Source organism: Silene latifolia, chromosome 11 (genome assembly GCF_048544455.1).
Source record: "Silene latifolia isolate original U9 population chromosome 11, ASM4854445v1, whole genome shotgun sequence".
In the NCBI taxonomy this organism is placed as follows: domain Eukaryota; kingdom Viridiplantae; phylum Streptophyta; class Magnoliopsida; order Caryophyllales; family Caryophyllaceae; genus Silene; species Silene latifolia.
In genome coordinates, this window is record NC_133536.1 from 193,933,797 (window position 1) to 193,957,194 (window position 23,398).

At 37.9% G+C, this 23,398-nt stretch overlaps 1 protein-coding gene and 3 long non-coding RNA genes across 4 annotated transcripts; all 4 read right to left on the bottom strand.

Moving 5' to 3' along the window:
• Window positions 1-4,950: 4,950 nt before the first annotated feature.
• LOC141612228 (elongation factor 2-like) lies at window positions 4,951-9,483 on the bottom strand. The gene is made up of 4 exons (XM_074430963.1): window positions 9,319-9,483; window positions 8,076-8,147; window positions 7,881-7,968; window positions 4,951-7,522 (listed from the first exon to the last, which is right to left on the bottom strand). Exons 2-4 carry the CDS (start codon window positions 8,076-8,078, stop codon window positions 5,082-5,084), a joined length of 2,532 nt encoding a protein of 843 aa, XP_074287064.1. The 5' UTR covers window positions 8,079-8,147; window positions 9,319-9,483; the 3' UTR covers window positions 4,951-5,081.
• A 785-nt stretch (window positions 9,484-10,268) lies between these two features.
• LOC141615259 (uncharacterized) lies at window positions 10,269-14,895 on the bottom strand. Its single transcript, XR_012529760.1, has 5 exons — window positions 14,836-14,895; window positions 14,613-14,744; window positions 13,772-13,860; window positions 11,707-11,899; window positions 10,269-10,386 (listed from the first exon to the last, which is right to left on the bottom strand). It is a non-coding gene; the product is annotated as an uncharacterized LOC141615259 (long non-coding RNA).
• Window positions 14,896-16,547: 1,652 nt separating this feature from the next.
• Window positions 16,548-17,204, bottom strand: LOC141615260 (uncharacterized). Its single transcript, XR_012529761.1, has 2 exons — window positions 17,023-17,204; window positions 16,548-16,593 (listed from the first exon to the last, which is right to left on the bottom strand). It is a non-coding gene; the product is annotated as an uncharacterized LOC141615260 (long non-coding RNA).
• Window positions 17,205-21,350: 4,146 nt separating this feature from the next.
• LOC141615261 (uncharacterized) lies at window positions 21,351-22,429 on the bottom strand. The gene is made up of 4 exons (XR_012529762.1): window positions 22,367-22,429; window positions 22,135-22,219; window positions 21,577-21,614; window positions 21,351-21,498 (listed from the first exon to the last, which is right to left on the bottom strand). It is a non-coding gene; the product is annotated as an uncharacterized LOC141615261 (long non-coding RNA).
• Between the last annotated feature and the right edge of the window lie 969 nt (window positions 22,430-23,398).

The window sequence follows — 23,398 nt, forward strand, 5'->3', positions numbered from 1 at the left end:
ACGTTGCTTTTGACTTCAACTCTCAGATCTAAACTTTCTAACTTCCCTCTTTTCGATTGGTAATTTAATTAACATTTGTTCTTCATTTAATTATCTCTTTTATTTTTATTAATATATTTTCTCTTTATCTCCTTTGTTTTATATTTAATAGTTATTTTCATACCTTCGTCATGTTGAAGTTAATTATTGATACAATCGTTATTGTCTTCATTAGTTTGAACATAAGTAGCTACTTTCTCTACAAGGATTTAGGGGAGCTATGAATTTATGACGGTTATTAATTCGGTTTTAGAGTGGTCATTTATATTATGCCTTTGTTGGTGATTGTAGCATTTAATCGCGATTAATCAGTTAATGTGCATGGTGCGGCAAGTACAAATAGCGGTGGTCATTTATATTATGCATTTGTTGTTAATTGTAGCATTTAAGCACATTTTAAAAAAATTACTTTTTAAAATTTTAAATAGTTTTTTTGTTAGGAATGTCTAACATTTAACCGTGGTGGTACGATGGTACCTAACTCTGTATTTTATTTGTTAATAAGTATCAAGTGAAGGTTTCCGCCAAAAAAAATCAAAATTCCATCAAATTTGACAAAAGAAAGTAAAAAAACTCGATTGAGCTAATAGTTGCAATTAAAAAAAATCGATTGAGCTAGTATAGTTTTTAATGAGCTTCACATATGAGCTAGTGATAAAATTCTACTTGAGTAATTGTTTAATAAAATTGACTTAAGTGGCTTAAATTCAACTGTTGACCCTAGTGACGATTAGGTTTGGTTAATATGGGACTTTCAACCAGAGTGAGAAATCCGGAATCGATTAATATACTTAGGGGGCGTTTGGTTGGGGGTTTATAAGAAAGGGAAGAGAAACAAAGTGTTATTGATTTCCTTTGTTAGTGTTTGTTTGAGACAAGCAAAGGGAATAAAATTCCTTTCTTTAACCCCCACCCCACCCCAATTAATCTAATTCCTTACCTCACATCCCCCAATATATGAGATTTAATAACCCTTATTACCCATCAACTAGGTTGCACCAAAACGGACACGGACACGGATACTAATACGACACGGACACGTGACACGGCATCCCATGAAATTTAGGACACGGGACACGTCATTAAAATTTAATAAAATATATATTTTATAGTTATATATGTGTGATTTTATTTTTGGAAAATTATTGAATATTAAATTTAAATAAGTGAAAGTAAAACTTACCTTAATTATAACTCATTCTCATTTCCAAAACCAAAAACCAACTTATAATCAATCTATTTCGACATCTTATTACTAGTCTAAAGAACGTTATTTGTCTCCAATTCAGCTTATTTCCCCACCAAATTCAACCATATAACAATTATCGCCATTTACCTTAAATTCAACTTGATTCCGTTTGAAGGTGTGTCCAAATACCATGGATACGGCTCAAAATACCATGGACACGTGCCCAAATAAAAGATGAAAGTTAGACACGGCTTTACAAGTGTCCGACACGTTTTGACGTGTGTCAGATGAGTGTCGTGTCTGACACGGGTGTCCGACACGGGAACGCTGATTAGGAGGAGTGTCCGTGCAACCTAGCCCATCAACCACTTTATTCACCTACCACCACACCACCACCACCAGGACGCCATCGCCACCAGTCACCACCACCACCACCACCAGGACATCATCACCACCCCACATAAACCACCACCTGCTCACCAAAACAAACATAACCAACCAATCTTCTCCCCAAGTACCCTCAAACCGCCGGCATCCCCACAGTCCACCCCACTACCACAGACCGCCGGAACACCACAAGATCCTAGTTTTTCGGGGGTAGGGGATTTCGAGGGTAGAGGAGGGTGTTTTTAGGGTGAAGAGTGACGGTTGTGGTGTTAAGGTGGCACTACAAGAAAAACTAAAACAGGCGACTGATTTTTGGCGACTGATACTGGTAGTCGCCAAATTGGCGACTGAATTTCAAATTAGCGAGTGAAATCAGTCGCTAATTTGGCGACTGATTTTTTTAAAAAATGAATCTTTTTTGGCGGCTGATTTCCAATTTGGCGACTGAATTTCGGTCGCTAAAATGCTTTATAGAAAACGGGAGTTATTAGTCAACTTCAAACTCAACTAAGAGAGCGTGATGAACGTGAAAGAAAACGTGATGAAGAATTCCGCCAAATGAAGGAAAAAATGGCAATGTTTAAGACTCGGTGGCAAAGTTGTAACCCCGGACCTAGACCCGACTATGATCTTTTTGATCCGCATGGTCCACGAGGGGGGGAGTGGAGCCGGTGTTGGTTTCCAAGTAGTTAAGTAAGTTTAATTTAGTATGTAATAAGACTTGAACTTTAGAATATGTTAGCTTGTAAACCTTTCATTTTCAATATATGAAATGAAGTTTGGGAAAATGTGTGGTGTTGGGTTGAAATTTGAAATGTATAGTGTTGTGTGTGTTGAAGTTTGGGATGTATGGCGTTGTGAAACTTCGGTTTGTATGCAGGTTGTAAATATTTGGCTAGCAATGAAAACGAAAAAACCACCAAAACAATCAGTAGCTTTAGCGACTGATTTGCATTTTAGCGACCACAAATCAGTCGCCAAATAGCCTCAGCGATTTTGGCTACGTCGCCCAAATTTGGCGACTGAAAAGCCATTAGCGACCGAAAATCAGTCGCTAATTTGGCGACTACCATGTTTCGGTCGCCAAATTGGCGACTACCATTTCAGTCGCCAAATTTAGCGACTGACTTTAGTCGCTAAATTAGAAAAAGCGACCAAGGTCTGCGACTGGTGTTTGGCGACTGAAGTCAGTCGCTAAATTGATTTTAGCGACTGATTTCAGTCGCCAAAATCGGTTGCCTGTTTTATTTCTTTTTGTAGTGTGGGATGGAGCGACGACGGCAAGTAGGCGACGCGGTGGGGTCTAAGCAGTGGGGTGGGGAGACGGTGTCTGCAACCAGTTTTGAGTAGATAAGTGGTTGGTTGTGGTGGTGTGTGTTGGTGGTAGGAGTGAGATTTGGTGCACCATTATTTCTCTTTTTTGATGTAACCAAACAACTAGTTAAGTTTTAGGTAATCATTTACCTTTCCCCTTGTTACCCTTTCTGATATCCTTTCTCTAACCAAACGCCCCCTCAGAGAGTTACCCTTTCTAATTAGCAATATTGGGTGGCTAGGTTGAACCCTATTAAAACGTCTAGATTGGTTGATTAGTCAAATTGTTCACCCATAGAAACTTAGGAGGCGTTTGTTTCGCGCATGAGTATGAGTTTGGATTTAGAAATCATACCTAGATAGTATGGGGTTTTAACTCCATTTCTCATTTCATGTGTTTGTTTCAATTCCGAGTGTTATGAGTTTGAAACTCAACTAAAGCTAAAATATGAAAAATATAATAATATAATATTTTTTAATATTATAAAATCACGAAAATAAAGATTTAATCAAAAAACTATATAAAAGCTCATTTACAATATTGCCATAATTTTTATTTTTACATTTTCGTTTTTTTTTTTAATTTGATATCCTTGGGTATGAGAAACTCATACCCCATGGATTTGAGTTATAGGTATAAAACTCTTATGCTTGACAAATACACACTCGATATGGGTTTGGCTTATACCCAAATTCTCGTACTCCTAACATCTTTTCCCTATTGTTTAACCGTGAATTTGTTTTAGTTTATCGTATTACTTTTAGTCTTGCATTCTAGTTTATCAACAGTGACTTAATCTCAAATCACCTCATTTGGCTGCCAGTTGAATTATAACTCAACATTGACCTTGACAATTGTCTTTGAGCTCGACTTGGTAGCACGGACACTTCTCCTAATCAGCCGTCCCGTGTCCGACACCGTGTCGGACACCGACACTCCTCGGACACACCTCGAAACGTGTCGGACACCTACAAAGCCGTGTCTAACTTTCTACATTTATTCGGGCACGTGTCCGACACGTGTCCATGGTATTTCGGCCGTGTCCGACGCGTGTCCATGACATTTGGACATCATTTGGGGTGAATGATGTTCTTTAAGCGTGAAATGAGCTGTCGAAAGATATTGATTAAAAGATTCGTTTGGATGGTAAATGAAAACGAGTTATAATCAAGGCAAGTTTTAAACACTTATTTAAATTTAATATCAAATACTTTTATAAAAATAAAATCGAACGTTTATAATTATAAAATATATATTTTATTAAATTTAAATAACGTGTCCCGTGTCCTAAATTTCAAGGGATGCCGTATCACGTGTCCGTGTCGTGTCCGTGTCCCGTGTCCGTGTCCGTTTTGGTGCTACCTAGACTTGTAAGTTACAAGCACGCCATGTTGATAAGGCGTTCAACATTATTATTCTCTTTGGCGGTAGTCTCCGTCAGCCCTCCAAAAAACATAAACATTGAGAATTTTGTTTTCGATAAAAAATTTTGAACCAACTGCTCTCGTAATCGAAAGCATTTAAAGTCAGTCATTCTTAATAGGTGCTAATGAAGATTTAGCCTCACTGGAGGCCTAACTACAGGCATTATCAGACATGTTCAGGCAAAGTAAATATAGCAGCGTGATATGCTTGTAAATCATCAAATTTTCCAGCAACGTAAACTGATGTGACGATGTTAATGCAACTTTGGAATGAAAATTCATCCGAATTCTAAAATACAGAGTTCAAAAATTTACAATAACACCACCTAGATCAGCTAACTAGTGACCCACAATCCGCAAACACACCAGTCACCACCACCTTTATAAACTTTTAGCTGAATACAAGTTCCACAAGCAGCCCGTCTTCCAACTGAGACCGACAGATCAAACACCGCAACAACAGCCAACAGAATTCTCATCAGCATCTCTCTGTTCTTAATAATTTGATTCAAAGAATCAAACAACGAAGCATATAGGATGAGAAAATAGACAAATTCGAACAAACCACAGATAGCAACGACAATTAAGCACAATGATAACATCAACAAAATTCCTCAAATGGATCAACAGTAGCAATATTCTTCATAACATAGTTTTAAGTAAAACAAACGTACCAAAAGCAAGTTCATCGACTAACAAACTACAAAACGAGGTACCATAGGAAAGCTCAGAGCTTGTCTTCAAAATCAGAAAGCGGGGTCATCTGTTCCTTCAATCCCTTCCTCTTACGAATGGTGGCAACAAGAGTTGCTGACTGAGATGTTGGATCCAAAGGATCTGAAGCCAAAGTGTCCCAATGATCAAACACACATTGCGGGAAAGCTTGACCAGAGGTTGCAGCTCTCAAGGTGCTGGAGAAACCAAAAGACTCGACCACAGGAAGATAGGCCTTGATGTTGTACAGTGGGGTTCCGGGTCTCTGCATCTCCTCAAACACGTGTCCACGCTTCTGATTCAACACACTGTAGATGCCACCAAGAGCACCCTCTGGGGCTTGGATCTCAACAAGGTATACAGGCTCCATCAACCTTGGCTTGGCGGTCAACTGAGAAGCAAAGAGGACCCTTCTCGCAGTTGGAATCACTTGACCTCCACCACGATGGATGGCATCAGTGTGGAGAACCACATCACATACTTCAAAGCAGATACCCCTCATGTTCTCGTCAGCCAAGGCACCTTCTTTGGAAGCCCATTGGAAACCAGCAACAACAGAGTCCTTAATTTCATTCAAGTACTGAACTCCCTTACACATATCAACAACCATATTTGGACCTGTGGTTTCCGGACCAAAACACCAGATTTTCTTGGCAAGATCCTTGTCCCAACCAAACTCTTCAGCAAGGATCTTGGACCTGATCTTTGGGTCATCCCTTGGGCCGATCCTTCCATCATCAATGGCCTCAGCAAGACCGTCTTCAAGTGGCCTAGCTTCCATGTAGAGACGGTTGTGCTTGTTTGGGGACTTGCTCATCACAGTACGGACAGATCTGTCAATAACAGTCTCACGGAAGGAGACAACAGGATCAGACTTGATGATTTCAGCTCCACCCATGAAATCATCTTGAAGATCCTTCAAACAGATCTCAAGATGGAGTTCACCAGCACCAGCAATGATGTGTTCACCAGACTCCTCAATACTACAGACAACCATAGGGTCTGACTTTGCAAGACGTTTTAAACCTTCAACAAGCTTGGGAAGGTCAGAAGCAACCTTACACTGAACAGCAACACGGACAACGGGTGAGACAGAGAACTTCATTGCTCGGATTGGGTGAGCATCAACCTCCTTCTCGTTGGTCAAAGTGGCATTCTTCGTGATAAACTGATCCAGACCAACCAAAGCAACAGTGTTTCCACAAGGCACATCTTCAACAGTTTCCTGCTTCTTTCCCATCCAAATGACGGTTCTCTGGACATTTTTGACATAAAGATCTTTCTTCTCACCAGGAACATAGTTGGGGCCCATGATCCTAACTTTCACACCAGTTGATACCTTCCCAGCAAACACACGACCAAAGGCAAAGAACCTGCCCTTGTCAGATGCTGGAATCATTTTCGAAACATAAAGCATCAGAGGGCCATCAGGATCACAGTTCCTGATGGCGGTAGCATACTGATCATCCATGGGACCTTCATACAAATTCTCAACACGATACTTCTGAGCAGTTGCCGGGGATGGCAAGTGATAGATCATCATTTCCAGCAAAGCACTGCTTGCTGGCAGCCAAACCTGCATAACACGCTTCATCAAAGCTTTACCAACCAAATCCTTCTCTTCAGACTTAAGCTGGACACCAAGCTTTGTCAACATTGGCCACAACTTATCCTTCTGATCATTCATGCAAATGTTGATGATTTGCTTGATGGGCTCATAACAAAACTGGACAAAACCACGCTTGCAAGTGGCAGAACCAGAATTCTTGGTAGTCCACTTCCTGGTGGCTGGGTCAAAGAAGTTCTCTCCCCAAAGACGCTCCATCATCTTAGTCTCATCAACTCCAAACTTGGAGGCATACATCTTAGCGAAGTTGGTGAGAGTAAATGCCCACCCATGAAGACCAGCTGAGAAAGCAACTGTTCCTTTCTCAGGGTAAACTTGGACATCACCAAGAAGAGGATCTTCATAGGTAGCCATAATGACATTAGCATTCTCAATAACCTTCTGGAAGGTTGTGTACGCCTCCTCTCCATCAACCTGAAGCTCAAGGAAACAACGGTCCATCTTGTTAACTGTCAGAACAGGCCTGATTCTCTCACCAAGTGCTTGGCGAAGAACAGTTTCAGTCTGGACACAGACACCCTCGATACAGTCAACAACAACCAGTGCACCATCAGTGATACGCAAAGCAGCTGTAACCTCAGACGAAAAGTCAACGTGCCCAGGAGAATCGATAAGGTTAATCAAATACTCGTTCCCATCACGCTTCCCCTTGAAAGCTTGCAAAGCCGCATCTGTCATCTCATAGTACAAAGAAATTCCAGTTGACTTGATAGTGATACCACGCTCGGCTTCATCTGCACGAGTATCAGTCATCCGAACATCACCAGCAACTTCTTGGGCAATAATACCAGCAGCAGCCACCAAAGAATCGGTAAGAGTTGATTTTCCTGTAGAGCAGCAAAAAAAGCAAGAGATAAGACGGTTGGGCATTTCAAATGCCTTAGACTACAGATTACCCACTTAAAACTCAAAAAAAAGGATGATAACAGAACTGCCAAATTAAGTAGTCTCTTAACATCAAAATGTATACCAAAACTGTGAAATATACTTCCTTTGTCTCAATCATTTGTTATATTTTTTGTGACAAGTATTATAATGAAAGGTAAACAAATAATTGAGACAAAGGGCGTAAATGTTCTGTAGTCGAATATTGTTCACCAACAAGCTTTATAAAATTCATCGCAACACGCACACCAACTAAGTTTTTAAAAATGGTCAAAAATTAAAAAAAAATAGAAGCATTACCATGGTCAACATGGGCAATGACAGACATGTTACGAATGTTCTCTTTCTTGTCCATAATCGCACGTAGCCCCTCTGCTGTAAACTTCACCTGAAGTATTACAAAATTGAACATCAGAATAGGAAGGCAATCATTCAACCAGTTATACACAAAGAAGGAATATTTAGTAGAACTAAGTTAAAGCAAAATATGATTACCATTTTCGCTGTTTAGATAATTCACAGGCAAAGCCAATAAAGAAATGCTCCAATAAGGGTCTTCAATAAACCCTGTACGAAAATAGCATTAGTCATTGGATAGATTTCGTAAATAAACCAACAGATAAATAAAAATTCTCAAAAGAGAACTCTAGTTACAAGCAGAGTTATCTAATCTAATTTCGTGTGCACCTTTTGAATCATTCTTTTAGTAGGACTTTGTTGACACAACTAGAGATATCTCAATGGTTTTTGTCATCAAAGTCGGACCAAAAAATTGATTCAAAGGTACACAAGAAATAAACCAAAAGATCTCCGCAACATATGAGAAACACACTTCACATCAACAACATGTCAAAATCTATAAAGCGGAAAACTAATACATGAGAAATGATTACAACCAACAACCAATCAATAAGAAGACACTCTGTATAAATCAATTCAATCAAACCAAAACCTAAAAATCAATTTCATCTTGCACACTCACCAATGAATTGGCCGGCAATTGATTAACCAATCTTAATGCTTATTAAATCTGAATATGATGCTTATAACAGATTCAGAATAGTGAAACAGATTCATGTCAATCTACTAGATCAATATTGAAGAAAATAGTGAATATCAATTATTCATTTCAGTCTGCTAAAAACAACAAAACATGCTTACGTTTGCGTTGATTAACGAATTTTAATGTTTACTAAATCTAGACATGAGGCTTAATAATATCATCACCGATGATTCACAAAAGTAACACGATGATTGATATCAATATTGAAGAAAAGTTGAACAACTTAAAAAGGATAAATTCTTACTATACTGCATATAATCGTACTTCTTACTCATCTAAATGCTCACTATATTTTGATTATTTCTAGATCTGTTTTGCACTATCATTGAGTAAAACAGTCATACACGAGACTTACTAAAAATTTTAAACATATTTTCAAGCTGGAAATGGAATAAATCAAAGCGCAACAGATTGAATATATCAACAATAATCATCAACAACATCAAAACGATATTAGATCATCAGATGATAATCAAGCTGAAAAGAATAACAGTCGCGATTCAACAATACTAATCATTTAATAGTTCATTCATCTACGTACTATAATCAAATCAAATCAAATACAAAAGGAAATGAAAGACGAGGAATTTCAGATCAAATCAAATACAAAAGGAAATGAAAGAAGAGGAATAGATCTGACGAAACAAAGGGAAAATAAGAGAGAGGAAGTAGAACCTGAAGAGAGAGAAAGTGAGCGGAGATGAGGAAATGAAATGAGGAGGCGTCCTTATACTTCCACACTTATGCCTTTCTATGTAAAACCCTAGCTCCTTGCTGCCCCCCTTTTTTCTTTGACTAATATGCCCTTCTAGATGTGGATATTCGAATCATCAATCATCTACTATGCAATTGGGTGGTGTTAGATATTTTGCCTTTGAGCCGATGGATCGGAATTGGACCGGGCCATGCTTAAAAAATAGCCCAATTCCTTCAAGACCGCACTACCAAATTGAGTATATACCACTTTTGCATATACTAGTCGTTGCTCCGCGCCCGCCCTACCGGGCGCGGTACCCCAATTTGGCTAATTGCTTATCTGACCGCAGGAGGATGCGTTGGAATAGAAAAGTATGTTATCATCATCTGGCCGAAAACGCAAACGAAACATAGTAAGCACTATAACATTATAGGCATGCTAAAAAAAATGACGGTAATGCAGAATAGCTCTGGCACAATAGTTGTAAAATATTATGCAACACGCTCTCATGTACCAGCAAGGCACACATTTTTTTTTTCAAAAAATACCGGAGCAAATTGAAATAAAGAACAAGATAACAACGAATGATCAACACAATTAACGATCTTGCCTAGAAAAAGCTTCTGAACGAGCGAGATGCCCCAATCTGTCTAAATAGTATTGTGAAGTAGTATTTGAAAAAAAAATCTCTTTCGGATACACACTAAGCAATATGATTGGAATACCTTGCATAATCCGAATCCTCACAAACTTATTGGAATACCTTTTGTAAGTACTTAAAATGTGGAGTAGCTAAAGCATCAGAGTGCCTTGCAAAATTTCAATTTCTCTAGACACTATAAATAGAACAATGTAGAACCTACAAAGTTTTACCGCGGTATAGCTTACGCATTCACAAAAAAATGAAGTGTTACAACAGCCTACCTAAAAAAATGTAATGCAATAAAATAATTACAACACAATCTCACGAGCGGCATTCACTATAAATAGAGAGTGGTTATTCAATCGTTTAAGCTAACCTAATATCTTGCATCGAAGCTGCCATCCTGCACATGAATAAATAGCAACAATCAACATAGATGGTAAAACTGCTTATGTTTCATTTAAATCGTTAGTAAATTCCGTAGCAACATTACGAATAAACTCGGAAGCGTGGGATAAACCACAATTATCAGATCATGCCCAGAAAAAACGAAATCCAACATATCTACCCCAAAGGCCCAAACAAACAACAAATTTTATTTACTCCACTCTATTTTACACTACCATTTCTATAGTCTACAATTGCAATTTTATTCATATTTTATGAGAGGTTCATAATTACTTAGGGAGGGACCTCTACCTATTTCGCACAACTTAATAGTCGCTGCCCATTTAGTTAACTTGCCTTTATAATATGTACTTCATACTTGTTTCTTAGCGACTAATTCAATTAGTTTTATGTGCTTCAAACGACACCACCTTCAAAGCTCAACCTAAATACCAAATACAAGAGGGTGCCAAAGTTACATAAATTACTGACCTATAAGGTCAATACAGAAATCTAATTAGAATTCGGACTACTTCCTCATTTAGTATCAACGAGCACATTAAATACTGAAACCATAATGAACATCTAAGTCTATATTATATTAAATAATTCACGTAAATTGTCAAATAAAAAGGAAGAACACGGTAAATATCGAAATTTAGCAGAAACATTCGGTATGTGGTGGAAAATAAAAGGGATATTCTACATAGTACCCCTCAATTTTTTGACTTTCTACATGGTACCCCTACACTTTTTAAAACATACATGGTACCCCTAATTAAATTATTGTCATTATCACTAAGTGTACCCCTAAACTTTATTTTCCGTCAATTAAACTCAGTTTTAGGCGTTAAGTGATTACTTGGACGCGTAACCAAGCTTGTCATTTATCATCCCATGACATAAGGACTCTATTAGGCTCAATATCCATCTTTGGACGTGATAATTTGGCAAGGAATCAATAAATTTTTTTAGCCCATATATATCAATAAATATTAGGATCAAGATGGATATTGAGCTTTTATTGATATATATGGGCTAAAAAAATTTATTGATTCCTTGCCAAATTATCACGTCCAAAGATGGATATTGAGCCTAATAGAGTCCTTATGTCATGAGATAATAAATGACAAGTTTGGTTACGCGTCCAAGTCATTACCTAACTTTTAAAACTGAGTTTAATTGGTGGAAAATAAAGTTTAGGGGTAGATAATGATAATAATTAGGGGTACCATGTATGTTTTAAAAAGTGTAGGAGTACCATGTAGAAAGTTGAAAAATTGAGGGGTACCATGTAGAATATCCCAAAATAAAAATGAATGGTGAGAAATATTACTTGCAAACAACGCGATTAACACATTTATTTCGCTCTCTTTTGTTCTTCCCGAAAGGGGTCGTCGCCATCATCGTCATTATCACTCTTTTCATCATCAGTGCTTTTCTCTTTGTTGTCATCACTGTCGTCGTCATCATCATCGATGTCATCACGCCATAATACATGGAGAATAATCTTGTCTCAAATGGCAGAGCTGCATGAAGAAATCATAACAATTTTTAAATTTTAATAAAGAAATTGAATACGTCATAACTTATCTAGCCGATTCACCCTTACTCACACTCTTACTTTATTAGATTCTAAAGCTCCGTGACCTGTCAAGTTTCTAATCAGTAAATTTTCAGTCAGGCCTAAATTATCTTAATATATTCATCATTTGAAATATGTTTGAGGTTTTAAAACGTTCCAATAACGTTCACAGTGTTCAATTGGCTTGCCACTCTTAAACACTTTTTAGGGTTTTTTCTAATTGTAGGAGCCACCCCAGAAGACATTCGATTTCCGTCTTACAAAGTAACAAAACTAATAAAATCAATGAAGTAGTTGTGGGTATTGGAATATAGTTCAATGTGATCAGCGTATCCTGTTGCCTTTTCTAGATAGGATCGTCCTCATCAACCATATAATAAATCTTTGTAAGAAAAAACTTTTTTTTTTAAAAAGGATATGGAGCTTGTTCTATGTAAGGATATGGCGCTTGTCCTCTCCCTAGCTCCCTCCCTCTCTCAATATAAAATAAACCAAACAGAGTTTCTCTCCACCCTCTCCACTTTTCCCTCTCAAACTGGGGCATGCCCAAGACAACCTCTGCCTCCTTCCTTCTCTCCCTCATTCCCTCTCTCCAATCTGAACAATAGAAAAAAGAGCCTTTCTCCCTTCCTCTGCCCAACTCTCTTCGCTTTTTTCCTCTCAAACTGAACAGAAGCTAAACAAATATTCTTTGTCATCCCTCCCGTTTTTGTGACTATGTGATAGGTATGCACCTAGTCCCATGTAAGCAAGATTTAATGAAAGATTAACCACATATGCGAAAGGAATTTGAACAAAGATTAAACACAGGCGCTCTACCTCCCCCACTGTATCCCTCCGTCTCAACGCTCTACCTCCCCCCACTATATCCCTCCGTCATATCGTACATAATTAACACCACACCAATCTGGTGAAAACCATCTGTGAATTTAAAATGTATCTACCCAGTCATATCCGAGTCAAACCCACGTGCTCCAACAAAATCTATATGCTTAGCATTCACATAAGGTTTCACTTTCAGACTCACTTGCCCCTTCCCAAGACCACCACAAAGATAACAATGCGCACTAAAAAGACACTCAACGTCCTTTTAACGAAACTTGGTTTATGGTAACTCACTGATTCTCTTGTGGTTTACCTATGATCTCCATGGATGATGTTATCAAAGATACTGTATTTATATGGTTAATTATTTGAAGATAGGACACAATATGAGTGAGTTATTTATGTATGTGACGTTACTCATTTTTTTTGAATGGATTACAAACTTACAATAACCCCTCTTAAAGCCCTCTAATAACTAAAAAAATATGGGGATGACTTAGCAATGGAGTCAGAAAACTTAGACATTGATGAGTATTTTACGCAAATTAGTCGCTATTTTGACGGTCAACAGTGACTCCTGGTCCTCTAACTATCCTCTATCATTCTTTAAAAAATAAATGTGGAAACTTATTATGTGGCTAGATGGTGCAAAGCTAACAGAGAACCAAATTTAAACAACAAAATGTGCCTGTATAGTCTTCTTTATCTTGTAAATTATAGATGGTAAAATAAAAATCTATAGAAAAAAGTTCATAGTCAATAAATCAAAGTTTAGTTTCACCAAACTTGATCGAGGAGTCTACTATTCTGTTCTTAAAGACAGTATTGCCCTCAGAGATTTACCAGTTTATCCTTTTCCCTTTTCATCTAACCTTAAGAATGATTTCAAAAGTAGTGAGTTAATACGAATGCATGAATAAACATGAGTTAATCAAGTGAAGAAACTAAAATACCAAATATTAAAGAAAAAAGAGAGGGTAAGATGACCAACCTGAAAACCCGGCAAGACAAGAGATCCTCAGCTTAAGGTTCTTGAAGGAAAACAAGGGATTGTCCTCAAAAAAGAGAAGGCTTGTAAACCTGCAGATTCCAAATATTCGTACACCATGAAAGTGTAACAGTGCCACTGTAAGCAAACATTTTAGAAGCTGAAAGTTCGATTCAGCTCTATAATTGGTGCCTTGAAATGAGGAAGAAATGATTAGCTTTATGTGTCAATCATTTATTGTCACACTCGTAAGGATGATGTACTACCTCACCACATAATGAATTATATACATAACAGAATGGGATAGAAACAAATTCAACCCAACTGAAACCCGCGGAAGAGCCAAAATAAAACACCACCTATCATCCTACCCCTCAACTGGAACTCCATAAACTACTATGGACTAAATTTGCCCGAACTAATTAATTACTTACTTAAACACAACAGTTCATAAATCACGAAATTAGGTGACTAACCAAATACACACAAATCAATCCCTAAGAGTCTAAGAGCAGTGATTAATCATACATAAGTCATCCTAAAATTAAAATGAACCCTCCTCATCCCCTTTTCCTTCCCCTCATCCCTCCCCTACGACAACGCCACCCTTGAAAATTGGGTTAAAAAACAGTTTAATTATGAATAGTCAGTGCTGCTACGCTTATAGATGCTTTAATCTGGGGAATCTTTCAGGAAATTAGGAAAAGTTCAGAAAAAAACTTACTTTAAATCATGTCAAAGTCAATAAAGCTAATGGGTAATCAGTAAAGATCAACACTACGAAAATTTTGAGTAGAAGCAAATGGACAATAAATTTAAAAACCTAAACTGGCAGCAAAATTACCTTCACTGGAATACAACAGCGTGCGACCCTAAATCTCCTCCACTCTCGGCCACCACTCGCGACCTTCGGCTTAGATATCTCCTGCTCCTACCTCTGATACCCAGGCACCAACACCGAAACATATTTACCGAGCTACAAAATAATATTGGGGTGTTAATTAAATAATACGGAGTACGACTAAAAGTAGGGAACACATATGGAATGAATAAACTGCATCACGTACCTGGCCAATTGGATCAAAGTTCAGCATAAATCAACATGAAATTCACCTGCAACAAGAATAGTTGTAGAATTTAAGGGTATAATATACTACAAAGAAAGAGGGAAATACTTGATTTAGCTATACGACAGTCTAAATTTAGTAGGCAATGGCGTAAAGACGAAGTTGAATACGATGAATCTTGAATTGCTGGAAATGATGGAAAACAGAAACCTTGTTGGACAACATTGACATTTTAAGTAGTACAATTAAATAAAGTTTCTTTAAAAGGAAGAGAAAATACTCAATTTGTAAACCTAATTGGAATGCAATATTACCTTTACATCATCGTTATCAATTCTTACTACCATGGTCCAGCCCGCAAACACCTACTCGTCACTACCGGCTCCGAGACTCAGGCTCCATACACCACCACCACATAACCCTTGTATCCCGAACCTCCTTCCCAGCCGTTCGATAAACATAGCCTCTGACTGAGCTCATAAGCAATATTTTGAAACTTCTCACATTTTAAGATAGTTCACAATTTTTCAAAAGCACAACGTTTAAGAAGCAAGCCCAAAATCAATGGTGGGGACACTATTAGTAAGAGACCGTCCAGTCCCAAAGCACTACATTAAAGTACATGGGCATAAACAACTTACACTAATTACGGAGTAGTAAATAAGAGACCTTTAGAGTGTTACCTGGGCTAAATCCGCAGCCCTTCCCGGCTGTTAGTAGGCTCCATCGTCGATCCCCATCAAATGTGAACCAGTATATCTCGGAGCACTATCCTGCAAGATTCAAAAGTGCATCAGGGCAGAACGACTTCCCACTCGTAAACACGTTATATATGGCAGACCCCGTGATCCGGAATCACATTCATGAAACTTACGGCAGTGACAATGAGAAAGGTGCACACCGCCCACCGATCTATCCAGTACAAATTAGGCGCACAAGGGAGACACCTGCGTTGTGGCGTCGCAAACACGATTGCCGGCTATAAAACACAGTCGTTAACAGTCGCAGATGAAGTACCCGGTAACACCATATCTTCAATAAGCAACATTATAAAACTCACACCAAGAAACCCATGATCAAAATACAATAATACGTGCCCAATGTCTAAGAGCGTAACACATGCTTGCCGCCCCCCAGCACCCATCTCAAGCTGTGTCCCCATTCCATGCGCGCGCCTATGCTAAGTTTCCCGGCAGAGGATAAAACAGTTAATTACAGCAGTAATAGCAAAAAAAACAAGCAACTCTCGCCAGAGGAGGAAATCAATAAAGGTTAGGCATATACAGTAGTACCTCTGGTGTAGAGCAGTTTCTGACATTGTTAGGCACCCCACCCTGGCAGTAGCAAACAGTTGCCTCTGGCTGAGTGTCACCAAAACTGCAATAGTACTATCCCTGATGTCAGTATACGAAAGATCGACCACAAACTGTAAGCAAAATCAGCTACATGGGAGTACAGGCTGTAAATACCACGAAAGGCTGTTCACCAACTCCGGCCACTTGGCTAAGAACTATGCAAACACAGTAAACTGTTACAGTAAAAGATGTTGGTACAAATTAAATGTCCAGACCATTGTTGAGGCTCTTGGTATCAGTTATTCATAGGCCTTGCAATTTTTCCTAAACTCGAGTCAGAAATAATCATAACCAAAAACTAAATGTAAAACAATAGACAGGAACCGAATGTAGCACAATAGAAATCAAATGAGTACCTTACTATGTTCCCCCCTTTCAATCTCCTGCACAACCTCGTAACCACCTTGAACAATCACAAATGAACACAGGTTCAATAAGAATACAATAAACTTGTAAATCACGGAAACTTTAATAACAAGATCACAATAACCCAATTAACAGTATATACAACGCAAAATAAGATCATAACAACCCATTATAAAGTACAATAATTACAATCAACACCGCAGTGAGATGTTCTTAAAATTAGAGCTACAATTTTCAAAGATAAAAAGCGCAAAAACCTGAATCGAGAAACATGAGGGGAAATTGTATTGAACGGTTTATTTAGCTAAAGTGTAGTGAGTAATAGCGACAAAACCAATAATAATAGCAATAACAGTAATATTAATAATCAAAGCAACAATGACAACAATAATAATAATAAGAAGAATAACACTTGAATTAATCAACGATGGCAAAACACTAATCAAGTCCCAGTTACAAGACATACCGTGAAAGATCAAACTGCTACTACGCTCCGATAAATGCCGATACTGAGCAAAGTACAACCTAGAGAATCTCCCAAGACGACCAAGCTAAACGGCAAGCTGAGAAGGTCCACGAAATCCCAGGTGAATTGGGTCACGAAATCTGGTCAGTTGTGCGATATTCAGACACCATATGACGGAAGGAACCCGGGATGATGGTTTGGTGGATGTGGCGAAAGAGAAAATGAGTAATATAAATTATTATTGGGTGAATGAGGCCGAATGAGAGGTGGTAAATGAAATAAGGTTAAGCATAAAATGGATGGTGGGGATTAAGGGGGAGAGATCAATGTCATCTTGCAATACCTGAAATCAAATAGAAATTCGCAAAAAAGGAATAAAAATCATGAATATTATGATTAGTATATGAGTAACCCTAAAAATAAACCTAGAAAATTGAACTGATGTAAAGATTGATGAAGATGGTAGTTGAGAATTCACCTTTTTGAGTGAGATTGTGAGAGAGATGAGATGATAGACAACAGGTGATGGGAATTGAAGAAGATGAAGCTACGATTGTTGCGCCGTGGAGGGAGAAGAGGATTTTTGATGGTGAAGTAGGTTTGTATAAATTGAGCAGCAAGATGGAAAGGCAGGAATGTAGAATGAAAGGATGAAAGGCAGGGGATTCCTTACAAGAGCCATTGATTTGGAAACAATTAAGGCCATTCAAGAGGGAGAGATGCATCTTACCCTGTTCTGTGTATTAAGCTGCAAATGTATTCATCTCACGGTCTTTCAATTACCTACGGATGATTAAACAAACACAAACTACTCAAAACTTCAAATTGATTCTTCATTAAAAACTATACTTAGTTGGATATAATCTCTTTTCTCTTCGTCTTCATCATAGGTTTGATCAGTCCCACTGGCCTCGTATCTCTTCCGCATCCTGATCGATGTGATGATACAAAATATACCAAAAAATAGAAAATTAATTGGCAGGGGTAAAAAAAGCAAAAGCTCGAGATTGCTATTACTAATATGCTAAATAAAATTTGTGAATGCATAATTTAAATTATAAAATAAAAAGGGGGTTTTGAAAAGTACAATAGAAGATCCTGACATGATCGGAACAATCATTTGACCCCCATAATAAGCGCAGTTAATCACCAATCACCGGTGCACACAACAGACCCTGCCTACTATCATCAACAGTAAATGTTCCGCTGCAGATACACACAAAGCCCCTGTTTCGGTCTTATACAACCCATTTCTGCCACCCATGAATACGTCAACATCACAGCAAGAAACAAAACAGAAATCTCAAGGCCTCACTGAAGCACATACATTTTAACCCTGGAACCCTCACCTTCTGCACCCCAATAGTCCTTGAACACATATCCAGTGAGTATACCCATTCGCCAAGATAGAGGACCTACAAGCCATTCAAGGCCTAATTAAATACTACAAGTAATTTAACACTCGTCAACAGACTAAGAATAGCAACGAGAATAAGCCGAAGGCTGAACTCGCCGCATAAATTCCATCCCAAAGGCCTGGTCCCGCAGCCCCCACCCCTACATCCTTGTCCACACACCCAATGACTGCATACTGGCAGTCAACTTAAGACACTACAAGTAAGATTGAAGTGATACAATACGACAAGCAATTAAACAAACGTAAATAGATCCACAACAGCAATAAAAATAGGCAGCAACCTGTACGCCTGTTGTGCCGTCCCCAACGTTCAGAGGAAGTCAATGCAAACCCAGGGACTGTGAGAATTTGTGGGAAAATGCTGGGAACTGGTAAGTAGGCAGCGTAGGTAGCTGAAAGGTAACCAAGAATTTGTCATAAATTAAATTCAGAAGGGCTTCGAGATATTTTTGAGACAGACACTTACCAAAAGAGAATGTGCAAAAGACAATCGTTAATGAAATAAACAAAATATAAAGACACCACAAGTTAAAGTGTAAGAATTCACCCCGACAAGCAATCAAGCATGCGGTGACACTTCAAGTACAGCGACCAGAAACAGATCTGCATCGTAGGCCTGAGGTGGCACTTGCAGCGTTCAATGGAAGTAAATGCAAACCCAGGAAGTGCATGTAGACGCTTGAAGCTGACTTGTAGTTAACCTATATACCTGAAAGGTAAGCACAAAAGTGTCCCAAATGAAGGTGAGAAGGACTGCCGGATAGCCTTTGAACAGTTGCTCTTAGGAAAAGAACGTGCTAAAGCTGAAAGATAATGAAAACAACAAAAACAAAAGACGCCAAAAGTAAAAGTAAAGAAGGTTGTGCATGTTCGATTGAGCTAGTGTATTGGACATCGATTATGAAAAGCACGTCATACAAGGCTGACTACGTAAACACTTGCCTTTGTGCCTCTTTTTCAATCTTCTACACAACTTCGTAACTACCTGAACAATAACAAATGAACACAAGGTCAGCACCCTCTGCATCAACCTCAGCTTTAATGTTTTTTTGTTTAAATGTTTTTGTGCGAACATGCAATCAACGTATAACGTTCTCTTAGACATTGATATTGTTATCTAGGTGAACTGTCGTAGACCGTAGAGATCTAACATAGAAGTACACCGATTATAAATAGTAAAGAATGGGCCGGTAAATAACACAATGCCTTAACGGGCATAATTCCACGATTGATAGTGCTAGTATCAATACCAGTAAAAGAACATGCCTTGTAGTGAGCATTGGCTACTTCACGTCTAAATGATTTGTCAACTCCTATACTATAATGGTATGTCCCCTGCTTACAACACACCACCAAATTCAACATATCAGTTTATGTATCCGAGTCCATATCAATGTGAAAGAAACAACGAAAATAACCAGCTCAGAAATTGTCGGTCAAAAGAATAAACAATAACAAAAGAAAATCGATGATAGAAATAACGAAAAAACCCAGAAAACAAAGTAAAATAATCAACATTGAAATAATAAAATCAATAACGGCCCAGAAAACAAACCCATTGTCGTCATATCAGTATCACCGACATCGTCATCATGCCAAACAATAATCAGTGGACGGGAGTGCGAAATGAGCGTGAAGAGAGAATAATGAAGTGAAGAATGAAAGGAGTGAAATGAGTGGGTGAGAACAAACAGAACGTCATAAAGTATTGGACGGGAGTGCGTGTGAAATGAAGGGCATGGATTGAAGGGGAAAGATCAAGGGTGGGGAAGGGACTTGAGGGGTAACTATTCATAGCTACAATGAACTCCTCACTTTTTAAAGGGCAAGGATTAACCAAAAGGACCCGCAAATTGATGACCCAAAAAGGCGCAACTTCAATACAGCGAACAACTGACCACACCCTTTAATCTCACCAATCTATTTTAGATTCATGTCCACATTTACAACACCCACGACAGCCCCTTAGGCCTTAGGCAAAGAAGGTGCAACGACAATACACTCAAATAGAATGCACTGGTCACACCTTCAATCTCACCAATCTAAATCTACTCTTCTCCCGTCCAATCACCAAGATTTCGGCCTTAATAACTCCAAAATCAACCTTTTCTATTCACAAAACTCAGTGTATAGCTGAAACCATCAATACGTAGCCCAAATTACAATCCCAAATAAACACCAAAAAGCGCTGAACTAATTATTTCTAAGATTCACACCTACAAATTTGTGAATGGTAATGTGGTAAATAGTTTTGCACTCCCCTAGAATTCCTCTAAAATAAATTCGTATATGCGATTAAATCGTATAAAATCACAAATAACATTACCTAAAATCCATTAACTAAAATCTATTATCGTATAAAACTACTCCTTTCAGCTTGATTTTAATCAAATTGCACTATTAGTATATTTGTGTGGCCATATAGGCTAAGAAACAATATGATATAGCGATTAGCGTTATAAGTAAACACACTATTAACACAACAATATACACATTAATATATCATAAACAAAGTAAGAGTTTATTTTGGGCATTAGAATGCTAGGAGGAAAATAAGATGAAAAGGGTCTCAAGTTCATTGTACGTTAAATATAATTCACCTCGAAGAAATTATGTAACCAACGTCTATTTTAAATTAATGCAGAAGCAGTGAGAAAGAAATATCAGGAACTTCAACAATTAAAAAGGGAAGTTATTGTACTATGCAAGCATCTCCAAACTGTCTTAAGTTAGAACACGGTAGAACTAATACCTCCTGTTATTAATTACATCTCTAACTCGAACCAAGACAGCTCCAACCACGACGAAAACAACCTGGTTATTAAAGCCAGATCCGATTAGCAACCAAACACCCTAGGAAGACAACAATTATAATAAGGAAAAAAGGAAAAAAAGAAAGAGTTGTACCAAGACCACAAAGAAGATTCAATAACCAACAGCTGAGCATCGAGAATGACGTGATAGCTCTTTTTACATTGGTGTAAACGTCTTTGCCCCACATCTTCGGCCATCGCCATATCTCAAAAAAGGCGGACCTAGCGATGATTTCTAAGAACAATCTGGTATAAGCAAAGTTATCATTTGAAGTCTAAATTAACACAGCAATAATAAAACCTTTATGAAAGAATTGAACATACCTCAGATATTCCGGCTTCATCTTCTCCGACAAATCAAGCTGAATGGGAAAAAAATGAGAACAATGAACAAAATCAGCATTAAGAAATTGTAACGACTGTAAAGAAGCGCAAAATACCTAAAGTAAATTCGATTAATTATCTAGAAAACCAGCTGTTGACTGATCTTATGGACATAAAAATGATTTAGTGATACCAGGTAAGTACTAAGGTCACATTACATACAGTTTGTGGGCAAACTAAAGCCTAGACATCAAGTACTTCATTTCGAAACACGAATATTCATGTTAAACACTTAGCGATAAATGCCAGACATAAACAAATTCATAAAACACAAACTCAACCAAAACTCAATACCCCATCACAACCCCAGCAACAATTTTGCAACAAAATGTAAAAAAAACCTTATTTGAGCGACATTCAACATGCAAATAGACTTTTCCCCATCAAATGAAACCAAAATAAACCAATTCCAAATTCCATAACCCTAGTTTTTACATTCTCGGATTTCCAACCATCAATTGCGAAAATTAGTTCAAAACTGGATGTCGAGAAGATTACCTGAGCAAAACCAAACCACCTCGAAACGCAAATCCAAACCCGTGAAAGCTAGGGTCGAAGTTCCATCAATCAAGTGCCAGAATTTCTATGGATGTATAAAAAGATTGTGAGTTTTATGAGTAAACTTTGAGCAGTATCGGTGGCGGAGAGCGGAAGGCACGGAAACGAGAACGGAACGAAATAACTTTGAAATCATCAAAAGCGAATAGAAATTCAGATTAGTAGTCCATACCTAGGTTTTGCCGAGGGAACTCAATCGCAGTGTGAGAAACAAGAGAGGGATGAGAATAAGTGGAGTGAAATGGCTGAGGGAAAAGGTGAGATTGTGGCTGTGATTTTAGGATAAATGGATGGACGAGATCTTGAAGAAGGATCCAACGGTGGAGGATACACTTGTGGCCATACTGTTCATAGCTACAGTAAGAGTACGTTTACTCTTTTTAAAGGTTAGGGATATATGAAAGTAATATATTTAGTGCATATATATACAAATGATATGACATTTGATCCGTTTTAAGCTTAAAATGGATAGTGTCGTTTTAAATGAGAATTTGTGCAAATGAATCATCATAGTATATTAATTAAGCTCAAGAAAATAAAAATATTGTAGTGTTATTTGAATGGCTATTAGGAGAATCAGAATGTCTAAGAGACCCCGTCATGGTTACATGTTGAAGTGCTTGGCAAAAAAATTGTTTTTTGGCAGACAAATCATTGTGGGTATTCATCTGCAACTGTAATTAAGCGTGGACACGGTTGCATTAGCAAGGACAATGTTCGCGTAAGTTGTTCTAGGAGAAGTCGCACCCTATGGATTCTCATTAATGGGCACCACATCTTCGGTTTTAAACGTCTTAATGATTAGGCTTTCCTAGCACATTACCGTCTTACCAAACATCATGAACAGTTTTTGGTTTATCTTTAACTTCAGCTTTCCTTAAGATCCATTATAGTTTTTCTTCGATTAAAAACAATGATATCATTGTGATTTTAATACGATTCTTTTTTTTTTAATAATAATAGTTGCGGTGTAGTGAAAGTTACAATAGTAGTAGCAGGGAATAGTGAAGTAAAAATAGTAATAATAAGAAGGGTTTTTTTTGTCAAAAACTACCTTATATTTAGGGGTATTTGTAAAAAAACTACCTTATATTATTTTTCTTGTTTTAGACTACCTTTGTTTTCTCATTTTTTTGGTCAAAAACTACCTACGCTGAAAATATGGCGAGATTTGGTCGATTTAGTGACATTAACCTATCTTACA